Here is a 22,275-nt window from a genome sequence, read left to right as displayed (position 1 = left end):
ATCTGATATGGTGTGGAACAGCTGTTTTGAATACCTGGAGGGAAGAATATGGATTTGAATCTCAGCCCAGCTATAAACTTTAATCCTGGTGTTTCACAGGCAGGTGGTTTTATTTATTTATTTATTTTGTATCCAGAAGGTCGTGGAACAGCTATAGCAGAATGGAAGGGAACAAAATGGAAAAGGGGGGAAACACCAACAGCAGAATATAAGTGAGAGTGAGATTAAGGGGAGGGGGAGTAAGACATATGGGGGTGAAGAAGCTGCACACAAGCTCAATGACATATTGTCGGACCCCGACATTCGTGGACCCGGCACATCCACGGTTCATACAGTGACCTGCTTCGACATTCGCGGCTCTGTGCTTCACGTATTTGCGGTTTTTTCACAGACGCAAAAAAACATTTTCCACCCAGCCAAGGACTTACATGGACGGTACTTTGTACTTGGTTGATTATCCCTTTGCACCTATATGGGTACGGATCTCAGGTTAACATCGTCGACATGTTTTATTTAAGGAAAAGGCCTGGTTCAGAGACCATCGCAAAACCTCTGGACAGAGAGGGAAGGGAGGACGATTATAGATGGGTTATGACATGGGGAGTGGGGTTGCTTTGTTTCTTTCATCATTATTTAATTTACTGTGAGCTGTGCATGATTATTTAATTATATGTCTATTGTTTTGTTTTAAGTCTGACGATTCCTTTAGGCCACACTCAATTATTGTGTAATATATGGTGTAAATAGTGTGTAGATCAACGAGGCTGGTTTGTATGTAAGTAAAAAATAAACTTGTACATGTATGTAGGAGTGAAGGATTAGGTGGGTTAGTGGTGGATAGAAAAGATTGAGGATTGAAAACACGACATGGCAGTGAAGAAAGAATGAGATTGGAACAACACAGATGCCGCAGGGGGAATCTATCGGAACAAAGTTGTGCTGACCTTTACCTTGGCCTTCCATTATTCTTGCCTGGCCAGCACTAGCCTTCTTTAGCTATGCGAAGACACTTCTTGTACATTTTGAAATCTTCGAGCGCATTTCAACCCAAGCGATGACCAGTTGATTTGCCAGGCTCAGTGGAATAATGGTTAGAGTGTCTGCTCTGTGTTTGGGAGGTCAGTTTTAAAAGTATCTGGTATCACTCGGCCAGGGTTTGAATCCAGCCCTGGCCATCATATCAGGACTTTAACTAGAACGACACTCTTTGTCATCACGACGTCGACCGATATGCCTCCGCCCACATTATTCATCATTACAATACTTGTACCAAGTTTGATTTAAATCGATTCAGCTGTTCTCAAGTTATCACATTTCTACCTGACATGACCTCTGACCTTTGACCTCTTCACCCCAAAATTGAATCAGTTCATAATTACATCATTATACATACCTGTACCAACTTTTAATTTCAATCCCTTCAGCTGTTCACAAGTTATCACATTTTACCTGACATGACCTCTGACCTTGGGACCCCAACATCTAATAATTTAATCTTTACATCATTATACATATCTGTACCAAGTTTGAATTAGATCCCTTTGGCCGTTCTCAAGTTATAGACATATTACAGACTTTGACCTTTGACCTCTTGACCCCAAAATCGAATCAGTTCATCTTTACCTCATTATACATACCTGTACCAAGTTTGACTAAGATCCCTTCAGCCGTTCTCAAGTTATAACGGCAACGAAAACCTATCACGGACGAACGGACGGACAGGTGACTTCCGTCGGCGGAGGCATAAAAATGGTATGTGCTGCTTCTTTGCTTGACACTCAGCCTTTAAATCCGGATGTGGATCCAATAATTTTTCCAGCGATTCTTCACCATTGAGTGATGGGGCGAAAACCGATATACTGTATACAGTAGCATGACATCTCAAAAGGTGGTGGACGCATTCGGACAAAACTTGGTGGACAGGTTGGGTGTGTGCCAAGGACAAGTCGATTCGATTTGTATACATACCTGTTGATCATTATAGTCGATCATTATACATACCTGTACCAAGTTTGAATTAATATCACGTCAGCCATTCTCAAGTTATAGACCTTGGTGGACAGTCCGAAACAAGATCTGGTCTATCACTGGGACACAAAATGTAAACACTTCAGGCCTGGCGGAGGTATGCTCTCCACCGAGTACTGTTCTAGTTGTATATAGGGTTTGCGTGTTGCCAATTCCCTCTGTGTCTTTTAATTCGCTTTGTATGTTCTGAACTGCTCATCTCGTCCACTTTTTCCCACATATTCAATAACCCTTTACATTTTAAGAAAACGTGTTTGAGCCATCTGCTTCCCGTGCGTGTGCAGTCAATTTTAGCTCATTTTGGCAACCTTGGGAAATGGTTATGTTGTAGAATAATTGAACGCAGTGCAGGAAGAGATCATTTGGCCATTTCCTGGGATGAAAGGTTCCGGTGCTGAGGCATACTGTGTTAACGGAACCTCACACGTCACATTATTATTATTATTATTATTATTATTATTATTATTATGATAAAAACAACAACATTGGTGGAAATGGGAAAAGTCATTCTCACCCCAATTATTTTTCCAAAGAAGAATCCAAAGGCAGGGGGTACTCCCCCATTCAAAATGGCTGCGAACAAGCCAAAAACAATGAAAACAACCTCCGGTTTGTTCCATGCTAGAATCTTCCAAAAGGATATTTTGGGCAAATCGTCCTTCTGGAATAAAAATAACAAATAAATATAAACAAAATAAATGAAATAAAATAAAATAAATTAAAATATGGGTTTCAGTATACAAGAAAAACAACACATCCATAACACATTTCACCCACAAATCAAACAGAACTTGTAGCTTCGCTAGAAGGCCACAGTGCGGTGCTTAATGCAGGCCTGGTGGAGAGCTCACCGGAAGTACAAATAAGGAAATGAGGATGGGTTATAAAGAGGAATGTTAAACTATGCTAGGCATCTTACTATAATTCACCAAATGTCCGTCCGTCCCTCCGTCCGTTCAAAGGTACCGCAAAAACGGCTGAACCGATCGCAACGATATTTTGGGTGGGTAATCCTGGGATCTCCTGGAGTAAAATAGGCTATATTGTTTTTCCAATTTCAGCTTTGGCCTCCAGCATTTTCAGGTTTGGACTCACGCATAACGTTATTTTCCCGGGTGCCGCACAAACGGCTGCACTGATCGCTGCACAGCTGCACCGATCGTTGCACGGCTGCACCGATTGGACTCAGTGACCTCGGACAAAGACCTTTTATAAGGACATGGGTTGAATCCCTGCTTGATAGAATGCCAACCCCCTCCCCGCCATCACGGTCATCTCTTCAACTCACAATCCCACGAGATATGCGGAAAGGACGACCCAAAACCAATTATCTTCTTTTTGATTCGTATATAAACATCAAAAGTAAATAATGACCTCGGCCAAAGTTCAAATGATGTGTTTAATCTCTACATGAGAGAATTCCACATAGCTATTTGGGCGGTGTATAAGCCAACAGATCGCTGTCTCCATCGATCTTGCCGAGGCCGTAACACCTATCGGCTCAAAATCCTTTTAACTGTTGACTTGGTAGTTTTTACAATGAAGGAAACATTAACAATGTTGTTAAAAGTTTATTTTGTGATTAATTTGTGATTGGAGTTATGTTGTTTGGAATGAAAAAAGAGATATCGAGTTCAAGTGAATGACAACATGCCGTGATGGTTTCTATTTTCTGAATGTGAACTTCACGGATCGCCATATGCAGATTCGCCACGGACCCACGAACGATGTTTCTATATGTGAACGTACCTGTTTGTTTGCGAACGGGTACGTTTTTCATGAAGTCGTTCACGAACTTGCTGTCCATGTCTGACGTGCGACTGGAGGTGCTACAGGAATGTGGAATTTATTGGTTTCATGCTTTGGCATTTTCCGTATCTGCATTGCCTGTTTGCTTCTGGCCTCTCACCCCTGCATAGCACAGGTATCTCATTAGTTTCAATAACAAGATAAAGGAATTACAGCAATCGTAAGGAGGGAGGCCCCCGACATGGTCGCTGTAAGGGAATCCTGGTTTAAGGATTGCCAATGAATGCCAAGCTGGAATAAAGGCAGATTGAGAGTTTGTAGTAAAGTGGAAGCGAGTATTAAATTGGAGAAATGCACGTAAAACATACTTTGATCACAAAAGGGCAAATAATATTCAGAATAGCAATTTTACCTCACACAAGTGTCGAGGCACGTGGAATAGGAGAACAGCAGGGGCCGAGGAAGCAACAATACAACATGGATCCTTCCCCCCCCATACACACGCACACAAGAGATCAGCTGTTCACCACCATCTCTTATCCTCCCCCATCCAAAACCTTGATCTTTTCTACCCCCGCTAATTTCGGTCCCCTTGTGTTTTATACCTCTCCTCCCCCCCCCTCCCCCTCCCACGCCTCCTGCCCCCAAGCCCTCTCCCTCCCACACTTCTCCCTGCTCTCAAATGTTGTGGTTGTGTGCTTCCCCTTCTCTCCCCATCTTGTCCTCCGCTCCCTCTTTTTGTATATTTTGTTTGTCTGGCTGATTTGTTTGTGAAATAAATGTTAGCTCTTTCACGAGCCTCGATTCAGTATACAAAAAAAAACACACCCTCCGCCCCGCCCCCCCCCCCCCCCACACACACACACACACACACACACACACACACACACACACACACACACACACACACACACACACACACACACACACACACACACACACACACACACACACACACACACACACACACACACACACACACACACACACACACACACTCCCTCCCTCCCTCTTCCCTCCCCCCAAACCTATCACTTGTAGTTTACCTCTTGTTCATCCGTTTGACTTTTCACACGTTTCGTGGACTTTTTACGCTTCCCCCTGGCAGAAGATGCAAGCCTTGTGCTCAGTTTTCGGCTCAGTTTCCTTACTAGTGCCCCCGGATGAATGTCCACAATATCCAGCTCCTCAATAATCGGTTGCTCTTCATCATCCTCAATATCCTCATCATCTGGCTCCACTTTCTCTTGCTTATCTGTTCTGTTCACCGTCTGAAATGTAGATGATCAGGAAAAGGTCACACAGTCACATGACAGTCATATGACAGGTATGAAAACACCATCTCCTGCCTGAGTTTAGTCCCCCTCACAGAATTCTTGATGGAACATAGTGCTGTCTAACCTGTGGGTCACATGTTGGTGGGAGGTGGAGGGGAGACCGCGACAGGAAAGAATATGCAAAGGTAGTGGGGAGAGTGTCTAAATATGAAGAGGATGGAGAAGAATATGAGTAGAGGGGAAGAAAAAGAGCATGAGGAGAGGAGATAGGGAAGAACATTAGGAGAGGGCAAGGGGAGAAGATGAGGAGAGGAGATAGGGAAGAACATTAGGAGAGGGCAAGGGGAGAAGATGAGGAGCGGAGAAGGGGACGGGCATGAGGAGAGGGGAAGGGGAAGAACATTAGGAGAGGGCAAGGGGAGAAGATGAGGAGAGGAGAAGGGGAAGGGCATAAGGAGAGGAGAAGGGGAAGGGCATGAGGAGAGGAGATAGGGAAGAACATTAGGAGAGGGCAAGGGGAGAAGATGAGGAGAGAAGAATGGGAAGGGAATGAGGAGAGGGGAAGGGGAAGAGCATGAGGAGAGGAGATAGGGAAGAACATTAGGAGAGGGCAAGGGGAGAAGATGAGGAGAGAAGAATGGGAAGGGAATGAGGAGAGGGGAAGGGGAAGAACCCAATAATATAACTTTGTGAGAGCGTGCTTTGCCACTGAGTTACATTCCCATGTCGATTATTCCATCAGCTCACAGCAGAACAAGTTATATGAATACGTGCAGATGCAATCCCAAGGATACCATTGACATTCAAAAACATGTCGAAGATCTACAAATGGTGAAAAAGGAAGGTGGGGGAGATGTAATAATAAAAAAACTGAAGAGAAAAGGGGTGAAATACCACTAACTTCACCCTTCTCCATGAAGCATCTGTGGGTATAAGCACAACTATTAATGAGGAAGCAGTTATTACGAACAATAAAGGGAACCTCCGCCCTCCGGGTGAGAGTATACCCTTCTCGGCCCACCTAGCGTGGCCAATGTGCTACGGCACAGTCTGAGGAACGCACTTTTAAGATTTATTCATTTTTGAAATTTTATTGATCACAACATATGATACTCCATATAATATAACAAGATAAAGTTAAAGGAAAATCATATAACCTTTATCATTAGATAAAGAAATATGATTTGTAATACCAGCTTCCACCAAAGGTGTCGCTATTTGCACTGCATGTCAATTTTAGAGTTTCGGTGATATCCACCATTGCTCCATTATTGTAAGAGATATATATATATATATATATATATATATATATATATATATATATATATATATATATATATATATATATATATATATATATATATATATACAGTGAAACCTTGACTTACGAGTGCACCAACTTACGAGTTTTCCGAGATACGAGCCGTTGCTCGGGCGGTTTATTGCTTTGAGATGCGAGCCGAGATCTGAGTTACGAGCTTACGCCACCCGCCACCAGGTGGGTTCCGGTCACGTGGTTATCTTGCCGTGCAAGCATCTCTCTGCCGTATATCGCTGCTGCTTTGTTTTCGCATTTTGGTTATTTTGGAGCTTACGCCACCCGCCACCAGATGGGTTCCGGTCACGTGGTTATATTGCCGTGCAAGCATCTCTCTGCAGTATATAGCTGCTGCTTTGTTTTCGCATTTTGGTTATTTTGGAAAATTTCTTAGTTTTAACCATGGGTCCTAAGAAATTGAGTGCCAAGGGCAGTACTGAGAAGAAGAAGAGGATGATGTGCTTGGATATAAAACACGCAATCGTCGAAAAACATGAGCGAGGTGTGCGTGTTGTCGACTTGGTGAGGCGGATGTGAAGGCAGCTGAAGATTTTATTGTAACTTTTGCCGAACTGATAGAAGCCGAACGATACATCCCCCAGCAAATCTTCAACTGTGACGAGACAGGGCTCTTCTGGAAAAAGATGCCGAGGGGGACGTATATAACGGCAGAGGAGAAGAGCATGCCAGGCCACAACTTGTTCAGAGTGCCGGCGATAGCTCGCCTTCTCTTTGTGGAAAACACGGTGAGATCCTTAACATCCAACAACTAATGGGACGCAAACGGGGCGCCCAGTTTAGCGGTACACACATTGATGAATCACCCTGCCTGTGATTCACCCATGACAGGTTATATAGCTGGGTCGGGATTCAAACCCAGGCTGGACAGTTTAGAGTCAAGTGTGCGTACCTCCAGGCTCCAGTCCAGGCCATCCTGCCAACTTGTATGCTGCATACAGGTGAAATATAAAGCGCGAGATATTTTTATATATACTGTATATTAAAAAAAAAATTGGTGTGGTTTTTGGCGGGCTGGAACGGATTAATAGCATTTCAATGCATTTTAATGGGGAAATTTGATTTGAGAAACGAGCAAATTGAGTTACGAGCTCGGTCACAGAACGAATTAAACTCGTAAGTCAAGGTTCCACTGTATATATATATATATATATATATATATATATATATATATATATATATATATAGATATATATATATATATATATATATATATGTATATATATGTATGTATATATATATATATATATATATATATGTATATATATATATATGAGCCCTAAGGCTCATATACAGACTTGGCATTTAATATGGAATATTTTTTTTTTTCTTGACTTGGGTTTACTTTCTTAACTCAGTATATCAATCTGGTGAGTTTCTTTTACACTTTGGTGATTTATTTGTTAAAAGAACCATGTCACTGATTGTCTGTCGCAGCAAGAAGTCAACAACAGGATTATATCACAGGTGGCGTGGCAAAATGTACGGACAGGTGCATTTGATGATTGGCTTCACAGACAGGTATACAAGGGATGTTGCGTTCTGTATTAGTGGAAAACAACTGCTGCACATCTCCAAAAGTTATTGCCGCTTCCTCTGGAGATGGTCCATCAACTCGACAATGCTGTTTGTCATGGAGTGGTGGCTTTACGAAATTATGGCATGAAACAACGTGCTATTGCTCGGCAGTATGGCATCACTCAAGGTCAGGTGTCAAGATCCTGAAACGAAATGCTCAGAGGGGTGTCCCTACTCCAATACCGAGGCCAGGACATCCCCGCAGAACCACAAGGAGGGATGATCGCCAACTGCACCGGTTAGTCCGCAATGGCCGTACCAAGTCAGCTAATCGGCTTAGGGCTGAGTGGCAGCAACTGACAAATGTGCCTGTATCCAGAAGGCCAGTCAACCAATGACTGGTTCAAGCAGGCTATCGTGCCAGGCATCCCCTGAGAAAGCCACGCCTGACCAGACAACACCGCCAGCGCCGATTGCAGTGGGCCAGAGAGCACCGTCAATGGCAGCCAGGACACATGAATCACGTGATCTTCAGTGACAAGTCTAGATTTCTGGTCTATCGTCAAGATGGCCACGTCTGATTGCGCACACAAGTGCATGAAGCCTACAACAAAGATTGTATAATGCCAAGAGTCCAAGCTGGAGGTGGTGGGGTGACCGTTTGGGCTGCTTTTCATGCAGGGGACAAAACTGACCTGGTTTTTCTGAATGGAAACCTGAACCAGTTCAAGTACAGGGCCATTCTGGAAGAAACATTGCTTCCATTTGCTCGTGCAGCCTTTCGAGGAAACTTTGTCTTCCAAGATGACAATGCACGGCCCCATCGTGCTCGCATGATCCAACACTTTCTTGCTGACTGTGGTGTAGAGCATATGGAGTGGCCTGCCATGTCCCCAGATATGAATCCGATAGAGAACTTGTGGGCAGAATTAACGCATCAAATCGACCACTTGGACCAGCAGCCGACCTCTGTGCGTGAATTGCAGCAGGCTATTGTCACTGCATGGCAAGCGTTTCCTGTCCAAACCTTGGCAAATCTCGTGAACAGCATGCCTCAACGTGTACGTGCTCTCCTGAATGCTCGTGGGGGTTACACGAAGTACTGAACTGTAATTTTACTGTCCGTAATCCCAGTCGTAATTTAACTTTTGTTAAAAAATTTTTTGGCTAATGTGCAAAATAAAGAGATACTTCTGGAAAACGTACAGAAGTTTAACACAGTACTGTCCATGAATTGAGTTCGATATCAGTTTACATAACTTTCAAGGATCAATTTATTTGTTTGGAAATGTCAAATGTGGTTTTTGTTTCTTTTAAAGGTCACATTAACAAAATCTGGAATAATTTCAACATAATTCCAATGAACTTTTGGTTCGAAGACATCTTGAAAAGTAAGTTCACCCCCACAAAAAAAATATTCCATATTAAATGCCAAGTCTGTATATATTTGTTCATATTGCACTGACCAATTGGGTGTTTGTCTTTCACAGAATCATTATTCGTGTCTATTGTTATCGCATCTATCCACATCAGCAAGTAACGGTCCAGCTCGGACTCGGTGGTGCAGTGTCTTAATCACACGCCTTCCTCACCTAATGACTCAACATATTATTTGACTCTTCTATCTTCAACAGCGGTGATTACAATATTGGTGAATACTATATTGATCATGGTGCTATTCTTTTTTTTGTCAGCAAGCAATGGCCCCTCTAGGTTGTGCTGCATCTAAAGCGCATTTCCAAGAACCTGCTGCAGCACATTGCCACCATACGTGGGCCAATAATGGTACTCCTGCCTGGATGGTGGGAGTGCCAGCTGGTATTTATAATGAACAGGTATCATCAAAGATATCACTGCTGATAGAAGGGAAGAACAATTTGAATGACAATGTTTAAAAAAGGGATAAAAAAGCAACACCAAAACCTGTTAATTACCTCCTCCACCAAAGGTGGATGGATTAGGGTTAGAGGAACCTCTTTCTCTTTCTCCTCCTCTTTCCTCTTCCTCCTCTTTCTGAACCTCCTCTTTCTGGATGGGGGTTATGTTTTCACCCCAGGCTGTCTGTCTGTTTATTTGTCCGTTTGTGAACAAAATATCTCAAAAAATTGTGGAAGGATTCGGACGAAATTTGGCAGAGATGTAGCCTATGTGACAAGGACGAAATGATTAGATATTGGCGAAGATCCGGATCCGGATACTAGAATTTTGAAAGTGATTCTTCACCATTGGGAGATCGGGCCAACAGCGATACATAGCAGGATATTTCAAAAAGTTATGGATGGATTTGGACGAAACCTGGTGGAGATATTGTGTGTATGAAGAGTCGATCTGGCTCTGGATCCGGCTGGTATAATTTTTTATGTGATTCTTCACCATTGGGAGATGGCGCCAAAAACTATATACAGCAGGATATCTCAAAAAGTTGTGGACGGATGATTTTGATTAAATGTGATTCTGTATTGTGATTTTCTGGGCTAGTCTGGGATACCAAAGGTAAACTGTTCATCTGGTGGAGGTATGCTCTCTACTGAGTGCCGATCTAGTTTACCTGCTGATTCACAAGCTGGCAATATACACCACCACGAGCCATGAGCTCATCATGGGTCCCTCGTTCGCCAATAGCACCATCCACAAAGCCAGCAATCAAATCCGCCGTGCGTACCGTGGACAGACGGTGGGCAATTACAATGGTGGTTCTTCCCTTTCGAGCCTGTATGGACATCATGCAAGGAGAAAAATTAGATATACAGTATATATATACACACTGTATAATGCCAACATTCGCGGGGGATGCATCCCTGAAAAATGCTACAAATGTCCAATCTACGAATATCGGGGCATCGTTTCAATCTAAGAATATCGGGGCATTGACCTTGTCCAATGCTGACTGCACAATGGCCTCACTCTCTGTGTCGAGGGCAGATGTTGCTTCATCAAGCAGGAGAATGCGAGGGTTTCGCACGAGTGCACGTGCGATCGCAATTCGCTGCTTTTGCCCACCAGAAAGCTGTGCTCCTCTCTCGCCCACCATTGTCTCAAATTCCTGTTTTGGGGAGGGGGGGGGGGGGGGAGAAAATGAGGGGGTGGATACAGGATATCACAGAAACACTCTCCGACATGCAGAGAAAAGTTATTAATCAAATTAGACCTTCATTGCAAAATGGATGGAAAGGAAGATTTACAAAAGAAAACATCGAATTATAACATTGGGGAACCGCAGCCATGTTCTGTCAGTCCATGTCCATTTCTTTTTGAAACCACTTGCCATGTCTATCGCATCTGTCAAATAACTTCATGAATAAAGTGTGCTATCACTCCTTCACTGGAGCGGGACAGCTTGGAGGTGTGCACACTTACATTTAAGCCGTCTGGCCTGGGTTTGAATCTTGACCCAGCTATAAACCGTCAGAGGTGTTTTGCTTCCAGGATGATGCACACATATTTTAGAAGGACCTTAGTTGGAGGACATCCATAGCAGGATATTAAGTCATGGGACCAGTCTGCAGTACCTGCTGTTGATATATTTTAAAGATCCCACACTCCCACAGTATCTTCTACAAAGAGCTGTCCTTCTGGCCAAATTTCTAATTCCTGACAAACAGTGCAGGGGTACTGAATTAGTGGCACTGCCACTCACAGACCAAATTCATTTATTGGATTTTCAAACAGTGCATTTGCCATGGAAATTGCTCCGAGCATTCTACAGATCCTATACTAATACGGCATAGTTAATAAGATAGCAGAATACAAATTGCATCCATGATGTTGTTAGGAGCCATTTAATATCGCTCTTCTCCAAGCCTCGACTATTAAAATTAAAAGCCTTTTAAAACAATTATTAGGGCTATAACAATGACACAAAATGCAAGTTCCTAGTGTAGACCATCTGGTCCTCTTGTGGGCACAGGTGTTGAACATTGCATATGTTCCAATTCTGACATAATCTGGTACAAAATGGCAGTGTATAAGTAAGGGCCCATTGGGCACCAATCCGTGCTGCGTATCATGCTAGTTGGCATTGAGCAAGTACATGGAAGTGTGTCGGTTCAATGTTAGAACACCAATATCCTAAATAATAACGAGAACGGCACTCAGTAGAGCACATACCTCCTTCAGACTGAACAGTTTACGTTTTGTAATCCCAACGATAGACCAGATCTGATCCGGAACTCTACCAAAATCTAATCAGATTGTTTTTGTCACCTACCCAAATCATCCACCAAGTTTTGTCATAATCCGTCAATAACTTTTTGAGATATTTTGTTAACAGACCAAGAGACAAACAAGACGTCATGTGGAGCACGATACTTGCAAAATACGCCCCCCTCCCTCCCCAAGAAAAAAAATTCCATTGATACAGCAAATTGTCCATTTCATCAAGATTAAAATTGACAATCTTGATCAAAGCTCCGGTCAATCGGAAGAAAATTGACGATTTTTCAGATGAAAATGATGATTTTGGAAGGTTGACCTTGAGTTGACCTTTGATCTTTTGACCTCAAAAATAGTTGGTTTCCCTATTTAGTGACTCAATGTGCAAGTGCTGTTCAATTTTCAAGTCAATCGGATGAAAATTGACTTTTTTTTTCAGATAAAAAGTGATGATTTTGGAAGTTTGACCTTGGGTTGACCTTTGACCTTTTGACCTCAAAAATAGTACGTTTCCAAATTTAGTGACTCGATATGCAAATGCTGTTCAATGTTCAAGTCAATCGGTTGAGAATTGACGGCTTTTTAGATGAAAATCGATTTTTAAAATTTGACCTCGAGTTGACCTTTGACCTTTTGACCTCAAAAATAGTATGTTTTCCAATTTAGTGACTCGATATGCAAATGCTGTTCAATTTTCAAGTCAATCGGTTGAGAATTGATGGCGTTTTAGATGAAAATTGATGAGTTAAAAAATTTGACCTTAAGTTGACCTTTGACCTTTTGACCCCAATTTAGTGACTTGCTATACAGATGCTGTTCGATTTTCAAGTCAATCGGTTGAGAATTGACGGCTTTTTAGATGAAAATTGATTTTAAAAATTTGACCTTAGGTTGACCTTTGACCTTCTGACCCCAATTTAGTGACTTGATATACAAATGCTATTCAATTTTCAAGTCAATCGGATATAAAATGGCGATTTTAGAAATCTGACCTCCAGATGACCTTTGACCTCAAAATCAATAGGCTTCTCGATTGGGACGACTTATACCACTTGGTGAAGTTTCGTGACGATCGGTTTAGAATTGTGAGCTGTAGGCCGGTGACAAACAAACAGACAGACAGAGAAACAGACAAACAGACAGAACCACAAATGGAACCGACCAATATACTTGAAAAATCTTCGATTTTGCAAGTAACAGACAGACAGGGGTGAAAGCATAATGTCCATCCACCTTCGGTGGTGAAGGTAAAAACGCCAAATTGTTTTTTTTTTATTTGCTTGCACAGTCAGATGACACAAACTTTTAGTTGATGTCGAATATAAACTTGGGTTTGGCAAATGCAACTTAATTGGTTCCTCGTCTCACTTTTTTTCGATGAGGAATAACCGACCGACCGACGCGATTGAAATACATACGTCTGGCAGGGCCATGATGAAGTCGTATGCATTGGCTTCCCGTGCTGCCTGTTCCATTTCATGCAACGTGACATTTGGCCGCCCATATCGTATGTTCTCTGCAACGGTCGTAGCAAAAAGAATGGGCTCCTGGCTTACGACGCCAATATTCTCCCGTAACCAACGGACGTTGAGCGACCGTATGTCACGTCCATCAACGGAAATCTGCACGCGGATAAAACAGCACAGCAGCCGTCTGACAATGCTGTGGGAATGAATAAATCCCTTTTTCTCCCGGACATTACTCCTAATGCAAATTGGGAGATGAGTGAACATAAGTTTGTGCTTTTCACCAAACTGTCAAATTTAATGTGTGCCTTTTCAATAACCATGATTTATTAAATATCCACTTTCCCCATCCCATAATAACCATAGCCCATATCCACTTCCCCCATCATATACGAAGAGGGCATAGTTAATAAGGGTTTTAAAAGGTGTACGTATGAAATTTTACATACATATGAAATATGAAACACATGATATATGAAATATGTACACCTTTTAAGAACTCCTCAATAACCGTAGCTTATGGTTTCATAAAATATCCATTTTTCCTAGCCAATGATATTCATAGCTCATAATAATAATAATCATAATATCCATAGTCCATATCCCATAATAATAATAATCATAATATCCATAGTCCATATCCCATAATAATAATAATAATCATAATATCCATAGTCCATATCCCATAATAATAAATACACAACACACACGCACACTGCAGCATGTAACAAATAATCCATAACCCTAACTCGATAATATAACAAAGATATTAACGATATCATTATTGGATGTATTGATTTCATATACTCTTCCGTCTAATATACTCTTTAAAATCCCAAATTTAAATAAATTAACTGCAAAAAACGCATATCAGCACCTTCATAATATTTCCAAAATATATACACTTCCTCCCCTCCTCCCTAATCCACCCCCCCCCCCCCCCCCACATATCATTTCATTTTCACATCTTGCAAACTTTCCAACTTTCCCTCTCCATTCACCATATTTTGACATATTGTAATTTTAACATTTTGGTATACAGTACTTTGTTGGCATATTGGTGTCAATTAATTAATTAATTATCTCCGATCATCAAACACTAAAAGAGAGCCAACGAATATGTTTTAATTTTATTAAAATTATGTTAATTTATGTTATGTATGTTATTTTATGTATGTTTTTTAATTGTTATTTATGTTATTATATTTATTTCTTATTATGTTATTTATGTATAAATACATAAATAATATGTTATTTATGTATTTAATTTATGTATGTTATTTATGTTAAATTAAAATTTTATTATGTGTTCTATTTTAAGTAAGTGTTTTATTATTTTGTGGCAATCATCCCCATCGAGTATATTGATAAATAGTATGTTGGAATTCAGTTATTGTCATAAATATCATTGTTGAGCAGAAATGAAATGATACACCTCTCTTAACGCTCTTGTACGAGCACCGAGCACCTCCTGAGCCACAAATCATTTTGAGATTGTAGTAAATTATTTTTCCATTCACTTTTTGCAACCATCAAAGTTTTGTGTCCATTCAAGGATGTTTGTTTTTTACATCCTTGAATTCATTTGTAATTAAATTTATTTGCCAATTTGTTTTATCTACTTGCGTTTTGGTTATTTCTTCAATAAGACTTATTTGATATTTTTCACATTCATGATATTTTATTTAATTAACACAATAAATCATACTGTCTCAGAATAAAGTCACCAATCAATGTGTTAAAACAATTGTAGGAAACTGAACCCTGCCCAAAATTCATTTTGGCCCAATGCCCAGACTTCCTGGTTTTTTGGGGGGTTTTTTTTGGGTTGCTCGGGCAACCTGCCTGCATGTCTGGCTTAAAACTTTCACATGAAATTTTTTTACATTCAAGTAATGATATATAGTCTGAGAGCCCTCAGGCTTTTAATTAGACACACAAAAGGTTTGCCTAATCCAGGGTATAAATAGTGATGGTCGAGTGCAGGAATGTGAATTTTTTTGTATTTTTTTTTGTATACAAGATCGAGGCTCGTGAAAGAGCGAACATTAATCACACAGAAAGACAACCCGACACATAAAACATAAAACATCGGGAGCGGCAGACAAGATGGGGAGAGAGGGGGAAGGACAAAAACACAACATTTGAGAGCAGGGACCGAGAGACATGGAGACATCGAGAGATCTGTGAGAGAGAGAGGGCTTTGGGGGGGGGGGGCATGGAAATGGGGGGGGGGTGGGAGAGGTATAAAACATATGGAGACTGCCAGGACTTCCAGGAAAGAAGTTGGAATTTCAAACAAGGTGGATCTGGGGTGAATTAGCGGGGGTAGAAAAGATCAAGGTTTTGGATGGGGGAAGATAAGAGATGGTGGTGAACAGCTGTTTTAAAGACCTGGAGGGAGGAGTGGGATTGAAGGGAGTGAGGGAGTTTGTTCCAGAGGCGGGAGAAAAGAGGAATGAAAGAGGGAAGGTGAGCAGAGAGCCGAGATTTCGGCAGTTTAACCATCAGAGGGTTTCTGGCAGATCTTGTGCGACCTGTAGGAATATTAGGGGGACAGAGCACAGAGAGAGCTGGGGGTGCAAGGCCAGAGAGTAGTCGGAAGAAGACAGAAAGACCACCTACCTGCCTGCGGTGAGAGAGTGAAAGGCCCTCAGAGATAGCTTCATCGCGGGAGATTCCAATAATTCTGAAAGCTTTGGTTTCAACAGCGTGAAGCCGAGCTAGGTGTGAGGCAGGAGCACCGGCCCATAGGGGAGAACAGTATTCCACTTAGCTGCGGATGAAAGCCTTGTATGTGGTGAGGAGCTCAGGTGTGCCGAGGAAGGACTTCGCACGACGGAGGATGCCCAGTCGGCGACTGGCTTTGGAGGCCAGCTTGGAAATGTGGTTTTCCCAAGAAAGATCATGGCAGATAGTGAGACCCAAAAGCTTGAGCGACAGAACTTCTTGGAGAGGATTGTTGAGAAAGTAGATGGGAGGGTTGTCCAGTCGATCTTTTCGGAGAGACATAGTAAGAGTGTGAGATTTGTCAGGATTTAAAGACATGTTCCACTTGTTTGACCAGTCTGTGATTTTGTCCAAGTCTTCAGAGAGTGAGGAGGCTGCAGACTGCCGATCTGAGGGAAGAGGAATGGAGAGGCAGAGAGTGGAGTCATCAGCAAAGAGATAGAGAGGATTTTCCAGAGAGTCGGAGAGATCATTGCTGAAGACCAGAAAAAGCACAGGGCACAGAATACTGCCTTGGGGAACTCCAGCCTGAACAGGAAGGGGAGATGAGAGAAATCCATTCAGGGCCACACGTTGACTACGACCAGAGAGGAAGTCAGCAAGCCATGCATGGAGATTTCCATGGATACCATAGGAGGAGAGTTTGGTGTGCAGAGCTGGGTGCCAGACCGTATCGAAGGCACATATGTCAAGGGAGACAGCTCTGATTTCCTGTTTGGCATCGAGTACCTCCATCCATTGTTGAGACAGCAGAAGCAGCATGTCCAGAGTAGAGGGACCTTTTTTTTTTCTTTTTTTTTTGGTCTGAAAGTGACCTGGTAGAGTGACCTGGTCTGAAACCAAATTGATGATCAGAGATCGAGCCATTGGAGAAGAGGAAAGATTTCATATCCGAGGCAATTATGGATTCCATGACTTTGCTGATAATTGGGAGCAGGCTGATTAGTCTGTAGTTGCAAGGATCTGTTTTTGCACTTTTTTGTGTAAAGCGGTAATGTTTGCTGATTTCCAGGATGCTGGCAGATGACCTTGAGCAAAAGAGAGGGTGAAAACAACAGAGAGAGGGTGAGATAGAGCAGCGGAGCAGGATTTTAGGACCCGTGGGCTGATGCCGTCTGGTCCAGTTGCAGAATCAGAGTCGAGGTTAGACAAAAACTCCTCCACCTTGTCAGGAGAGAAGGACACAGAGAACAGGAGCAGTTGGGTTCAACTGGGAAAGGTGGGAACAGAGAGAGATGGGTTTGGGACGAAGGATTTTGAGGCAAACACAGAGTTGAGGCATTCGGCTTTGTCATGTGCGATGTCAACTGTGTGGCCATTTGAGGTAAGGGAGGGGATGGAGGGGGAACAAACACCAGAAACGGATTTGACCAGACGCCACCAGGATTTGGAGGAAGGAGACAGGTTTGAGAGTTCATTCGTGAGTGTGGAGAGATAGTGCTTCCTGGCACTCCTGAGGGTAGACACACTTGTTCCGAGCTTGGTTGAAGGAACCGAGATTGCCTTCAGTTGGATTAGCTTTCCAAGAGGCAAAGGCAAGTTTTTTCAGGGAAACTGCCTCACCACAAGATTCAGTGTACCATGGACGGGAGGAAGGGTAAGACAACTGAAGACGAGATGGGATAAATCTGTGCATGAGAGAGAGCAGTTTGCTTTGGAAGAATTCCCAGGAAGAATTGATGTCAGAGGCAGTGGAGATGGGAGACCAATCCAGACGATTGATGGCTGCTTGAAGACCGTCCCAGTCGGCCTGAATGAAATGCCAGACTCGTCGATGCTGAGGAGGCTCTCTGAGAATGGCCAGAGAGATGTCCACTTTGACAAGCACATGATCAGAAGAACCGATTGGAGCAGAAGAAGAGCAGCAGACATTAGCAGGGAAGTTTGTCATAACCAAGTCTAGAAGAGAAGATACTCCATTGGCTGAGATCCTGGTCGGGAAATTGACAAATTGTGTCAATCCCAGTGAGTCACAGAAGTCCTTTGCTGAGGTGCCATGACTGGTGAGAGAGGAACCCACACCCAACCAGCTGGCATGATGACAGTTGAAATCACCACATATGAGGAAGAGAGAGTTTGGATGAGTGGATAGAAGTTGGTCCATGTTGTCAGACAGTGAAATGTAAATGGAGTCATCACTGTTTGGAGGACGGTACAGAACACATATGATCCAAAGGTGGGAGCGGAGAGGAAGCCGTAGCCAGAGGTACTCCTGGGGGTGAGGAGGAGAGAGGGCAGTGCAAGGAGAGTGAGGAAGAGAGTTTTTGATAAAGATAGCCACCCCACCACCAGGACGAGGCTCAGGTCTATCATACCAGAGGAGGGAGTAACCAGGAAGAGATATTAAGGAATCAGAGACATCTTGAAGGAGGAAAGTCTCTGTTAAGCAGATCAAGTCTGGATTGTCAGAAGCAACCTGTATGGAGAGATCAGTCAGGTTTGAGCGAAGGCCCCGGATGTTTGAGGTCCATACCGTTAATGAAGAGAGAGCGGGAGCATCGGGTGCAGGACAGGGGAGGGGAGGAGTAGGGTAAGATGAAGGATGAGAGGGGGAGGTAGGAAGAGCAGTTGATAGTGTGTCAGAGATTACAGAAGAGTTCCAAGAAAGGGAAGGATGAGGAGGATGAAAGGTTTGATGGTGAAGGGATGAGGCACAGTGAGGGGTTCTTTGAGGGGGGGCAGAGGAAAGTAGAAGGTTGGGGGGGTGGAGGTATGAGATAGAAGGGAGACGAAGTGGGGAGGAGGCAGCTTTGAGGAGGAGGGGGGAGGAGGGAGAATTGGAGAGGAATGGTATGGGGGGAGATTTGAATGGGAGGGGTTGGGGAGAGTTTAGGAGGGGAAGGGCAAAGAGGGAGTTCAGGAGTGGAGGGGCAATGGGGGAGTTTAGGGGTGGAGGGGCAAGGGGGGAGTTTCGGAGTGTAGGGGCAAGGGGGGAGTTTCGGAGTGTAAGTGCAAGGGGGGGGGGATTTGGAGGGGAGGGGCTAGAGGGGAGTTTCGAAAGTGGATGATTAATGAAAGACGAACATTGATAACAAATTGGGTTTGTTGTGATTTTCAAGTTAGCAATCCGATTCAGAACGATGCAGGAGGGATGGAATGAATGTGAATTTAGACCATGTAGTGAGGGAGACGTATAAGAGATTGAATTTCTTTTTTTTGACGTGGAATGAGATGGAGAGGAATTTGAAAAAAGCCTTTTAAATAGGAAGAAAAACAGCGTGTTGTAATATACCATTGAATAAAACACTGAAGGGGAAAGTTTATACATATTTAAATAATATTAAAACAGAACCGTAAACAATCTTATATGCACAAAGTACCAACGGGGGGGAGAGCCGAGAGGAACCACCACGAGTCACGTGGACAGGGCAAAAGGTGGATGGCAAGGAGATAATGGGGGCGGGGCGAACAGCACACCTGAACAGAAAGTACAGGACGAGACAAAGCACACGTAGAGAAAGGAAAATAAATGTTGTTTTTTTTGTTTTTTTTGGGGGGGGGGGTGGGGGTATTTTAAATAAATGTATTTAAAACGTTAGACAAAGAGTATTTTGTTCGGGGTAGAAGGGAAAAAACTAAGAGCCAAGCAACACACGATGTAGGGGACTTAAGTAAACAAGCACCGATGGGGGTACAAGGCTGCACACGAGGAGCAGAACACGATTAATTAATTACGAGTTACAGGAAATTCAAACCAAAACTAACTATAAACAAACAATAACGCTTGGACGATAAAATAGCGAGTTGAAATTTGACAAACACACGAATGAAAAAATAACCGCTTTGGATGCCCGGAGAGAACCAGGCCTCAAGGTCGGAAGCTTCAACAACTTCAACAATGATTGTGTGTCCTGAGATAGACTCAAAGGCATCTTTAAAAAGGGCACCAAAATTGATTTTAATTTGAGTTTTGTGCACAAGGATATATTTCTCACCACATGATAGATGTCGGTGTCCTGATCAAAAATATGCATCATAAGAACGTATTACTGTAGACTGAAGGGGTTCAACAACGGCCCAAATTTGCATTAATTAGCGTTCTAGTTGTTAGACCTTCGAGACCAAGCATGAAATTAAAGGCAAAATATCCTCCAATCTCATTACAGTCAGAAAAGACCATGTAAAAACGATTTGACTTCGACCGAAACTGATCAAGAACCAATTCTGTCTGATCAAGAAGCAAACAAGTACAGATACATTCAAAGTACACCACCCCCATGCCAAATAAATAACATCCTACAGCAACCAGCAATTGCACCGCGCAGCACATAGAGACAGAATTGGGAGGGAGAGATGTACAATAATCGATTGATTAATTGTGTAATTAAATAAATAAATAATTATAAAATAATTAATTTCTTAATCAATTGGAGAATAGCCGAGCTAGACCACCAGTGTGTTCATCCAAAACGAACTTTTGAAAATTAATTACATCGATTTATCAAAATTAAATAATTAATTGATTAATCAATAAATGAATTGATTAATCGATTAATCAATAAATCAAAAATATCTTCCAGAGCCAAATCACTTGGTCACTGTCATGTCAGAATATCAACTTCCTAGCTCAAAAGGTGCATGAGATATTGCCCAGATGAGAAAGAAAATAAATAAGTGATTAATAATTAAAATAAATATATAATAATCGTAAAATAATTAATTTTGTTAATCAAATAGCTAATAGCATTCCTAAACCACCAGTTTCACCCGAATCTGTAACTTTTTAAAAAATCTATTGATTAAACAATTTATCAAATAATTAACTGATTAATTGACTCCTTGATAAATCAATTAATCAATAAATCAAAAATACCATTTACAGCCAAATCACTTGGTCATTGGCGTGTCCAAATATCAGCTTCCTAGCTCAAAAGGTTCCTGAGATATTACCAAGATGAGAAAGAAAATAAATAAGTGAATAATAATTCGATAATAATTAAGTAATTAATTGATTCATCTAAAAACAAAAATACCATTTTTGCCAAAGCACGTGCTCACAATTGTGCCCAAATTTCAGCTTTCTAGCTCAAAGGATGGCTGGGATATTGGCCTGACAAAAAAACAAACAAGAAAACAAACAAAGAAGCACGAAAACAAACAAAGAAAAACAAACAAACATGAAAACAAACAAGCAAACATGAAAACAAACAAACAAGAAAACAACCAGAGTGAAAACTGATTACTCCCTTTCAGTGCGCGTCATTGCCGGGCTCCCTTCGGTGCCCGGCGATGACGTCATGCAGCACCTGTAGATGGAATAGGAAAGGAGCGGTGTACAACAAGCTAGAAAGCATAACGCACAACTTTTCCTTCCATGCCTTTACTCATCTGTATGGTTCATAGTAGATCCCAAAACCAAAACCTTTGTTTTCTTTAAACATTTCATGTTCTTGTCTGAATGGTTGTACAAATAAAGCAGCTCAAAAACGCACTTTTAACATGTCAATAAAGTGAATAAGAAAAAGAAAAGCAATACAAGTCTACCTGTGCTGATTTTGCTCACCTTTCCATTGCCTGGATCATAGAATCGCTGGAGTAGTTGAATGGTGGTACTTTTTCCACAACCACTGCTTCCAACAAGAGCGATTGTCTTACCACTTGGAACAAGGAGATTCAGTCCTTTTAGGACCTGGCAAGGTAAGGTTATAAAAAAGGATTAGGATTGTCATATTGATTTGAAAGTAATAAACAAAGAACTTAACATAATTTTGAATTCTAATAATTATTTGAGGTGTTAAACTCAAAACATCGGGACAATACCACTGGTGCTCACCTGGTAGAATAAACAGTGTACTACACTGGCTAAAGGTATTTTAAACAAATTTGAATGGTTTCTCGAAGACAGGGCAACATGTAGAATAACAATAACATAATCACAAGACTTTAAACAAACAAAAAATACCTATTTTGGGGGGCAACCCTTACACCCCCCCCCCCACCCCTCCCATCCTGCATACCTCCTCAGACCCCAATTTTTCTAATGCCTTGAACAAACATTACGACCTCATGGGTGATGAAG

The 22,275-nt window shown here is 42.1% G+C and overlaps 1 protein-coding gene across 6 annotated transcripts in view; it reads right to left on the bottom strand.

Annotated features, from left to right (window-relative positions):
- Positions 1-22,275, bottom strand: part of LOC137437504 (ATP-dependent translocase ABCB1-like) — a 120,028-nt gene that overhangs the window by 40,100 nt on the left and 57,653 nt on the right. For all 6 annotated transcript variants that reach the window (XM_078765998.1, XM_078765999.1, XM_068131878.2 and 3 more), the window contains 6 exons: positions 21,760-21,885; positions 13,479-13,682; positions 10,781-10,951; positions 10,457-10,618; positions 4,824-5,048; positions 2,543-2,689 (listed from right to left, as the gene is read on the bottom strand). In XM_078765998.1, the coding sequence (XP_078622124.1) occupies positions 2,543-2,689; positions 4,824-5,048; positions 10,457-10,618; positions 10,781-10,951; positions 13,479-13,682; positions 21,760-21,885 (1,035 nt within the window). The remainder of the gene's footprint in view (positions 1-2,542; positions 2,690-4,823; positions 5,049-10,456; positions 10,619-10,780; positions 10,952-13,478; positions 13,683-21,759; positions 21,886-22,275) is intronic.

This window comes from Myxine glutinosa, chromosome 12, assembly GCF_964187855.1.
Source record: "Myxine glutinosa chromosome 12, kmMyxGlut1.1, whole genome shotgun sequence".
Taxonomy (NCBI): Eukaryota; Metazoa; Chordata; class Myxini; order Myxiniformes; family Myxinidae; genus Myxine; species Myxine glutinosa.
This window is presented reverse-complemented; position numbering and strand designations above follow the sequence as displayed.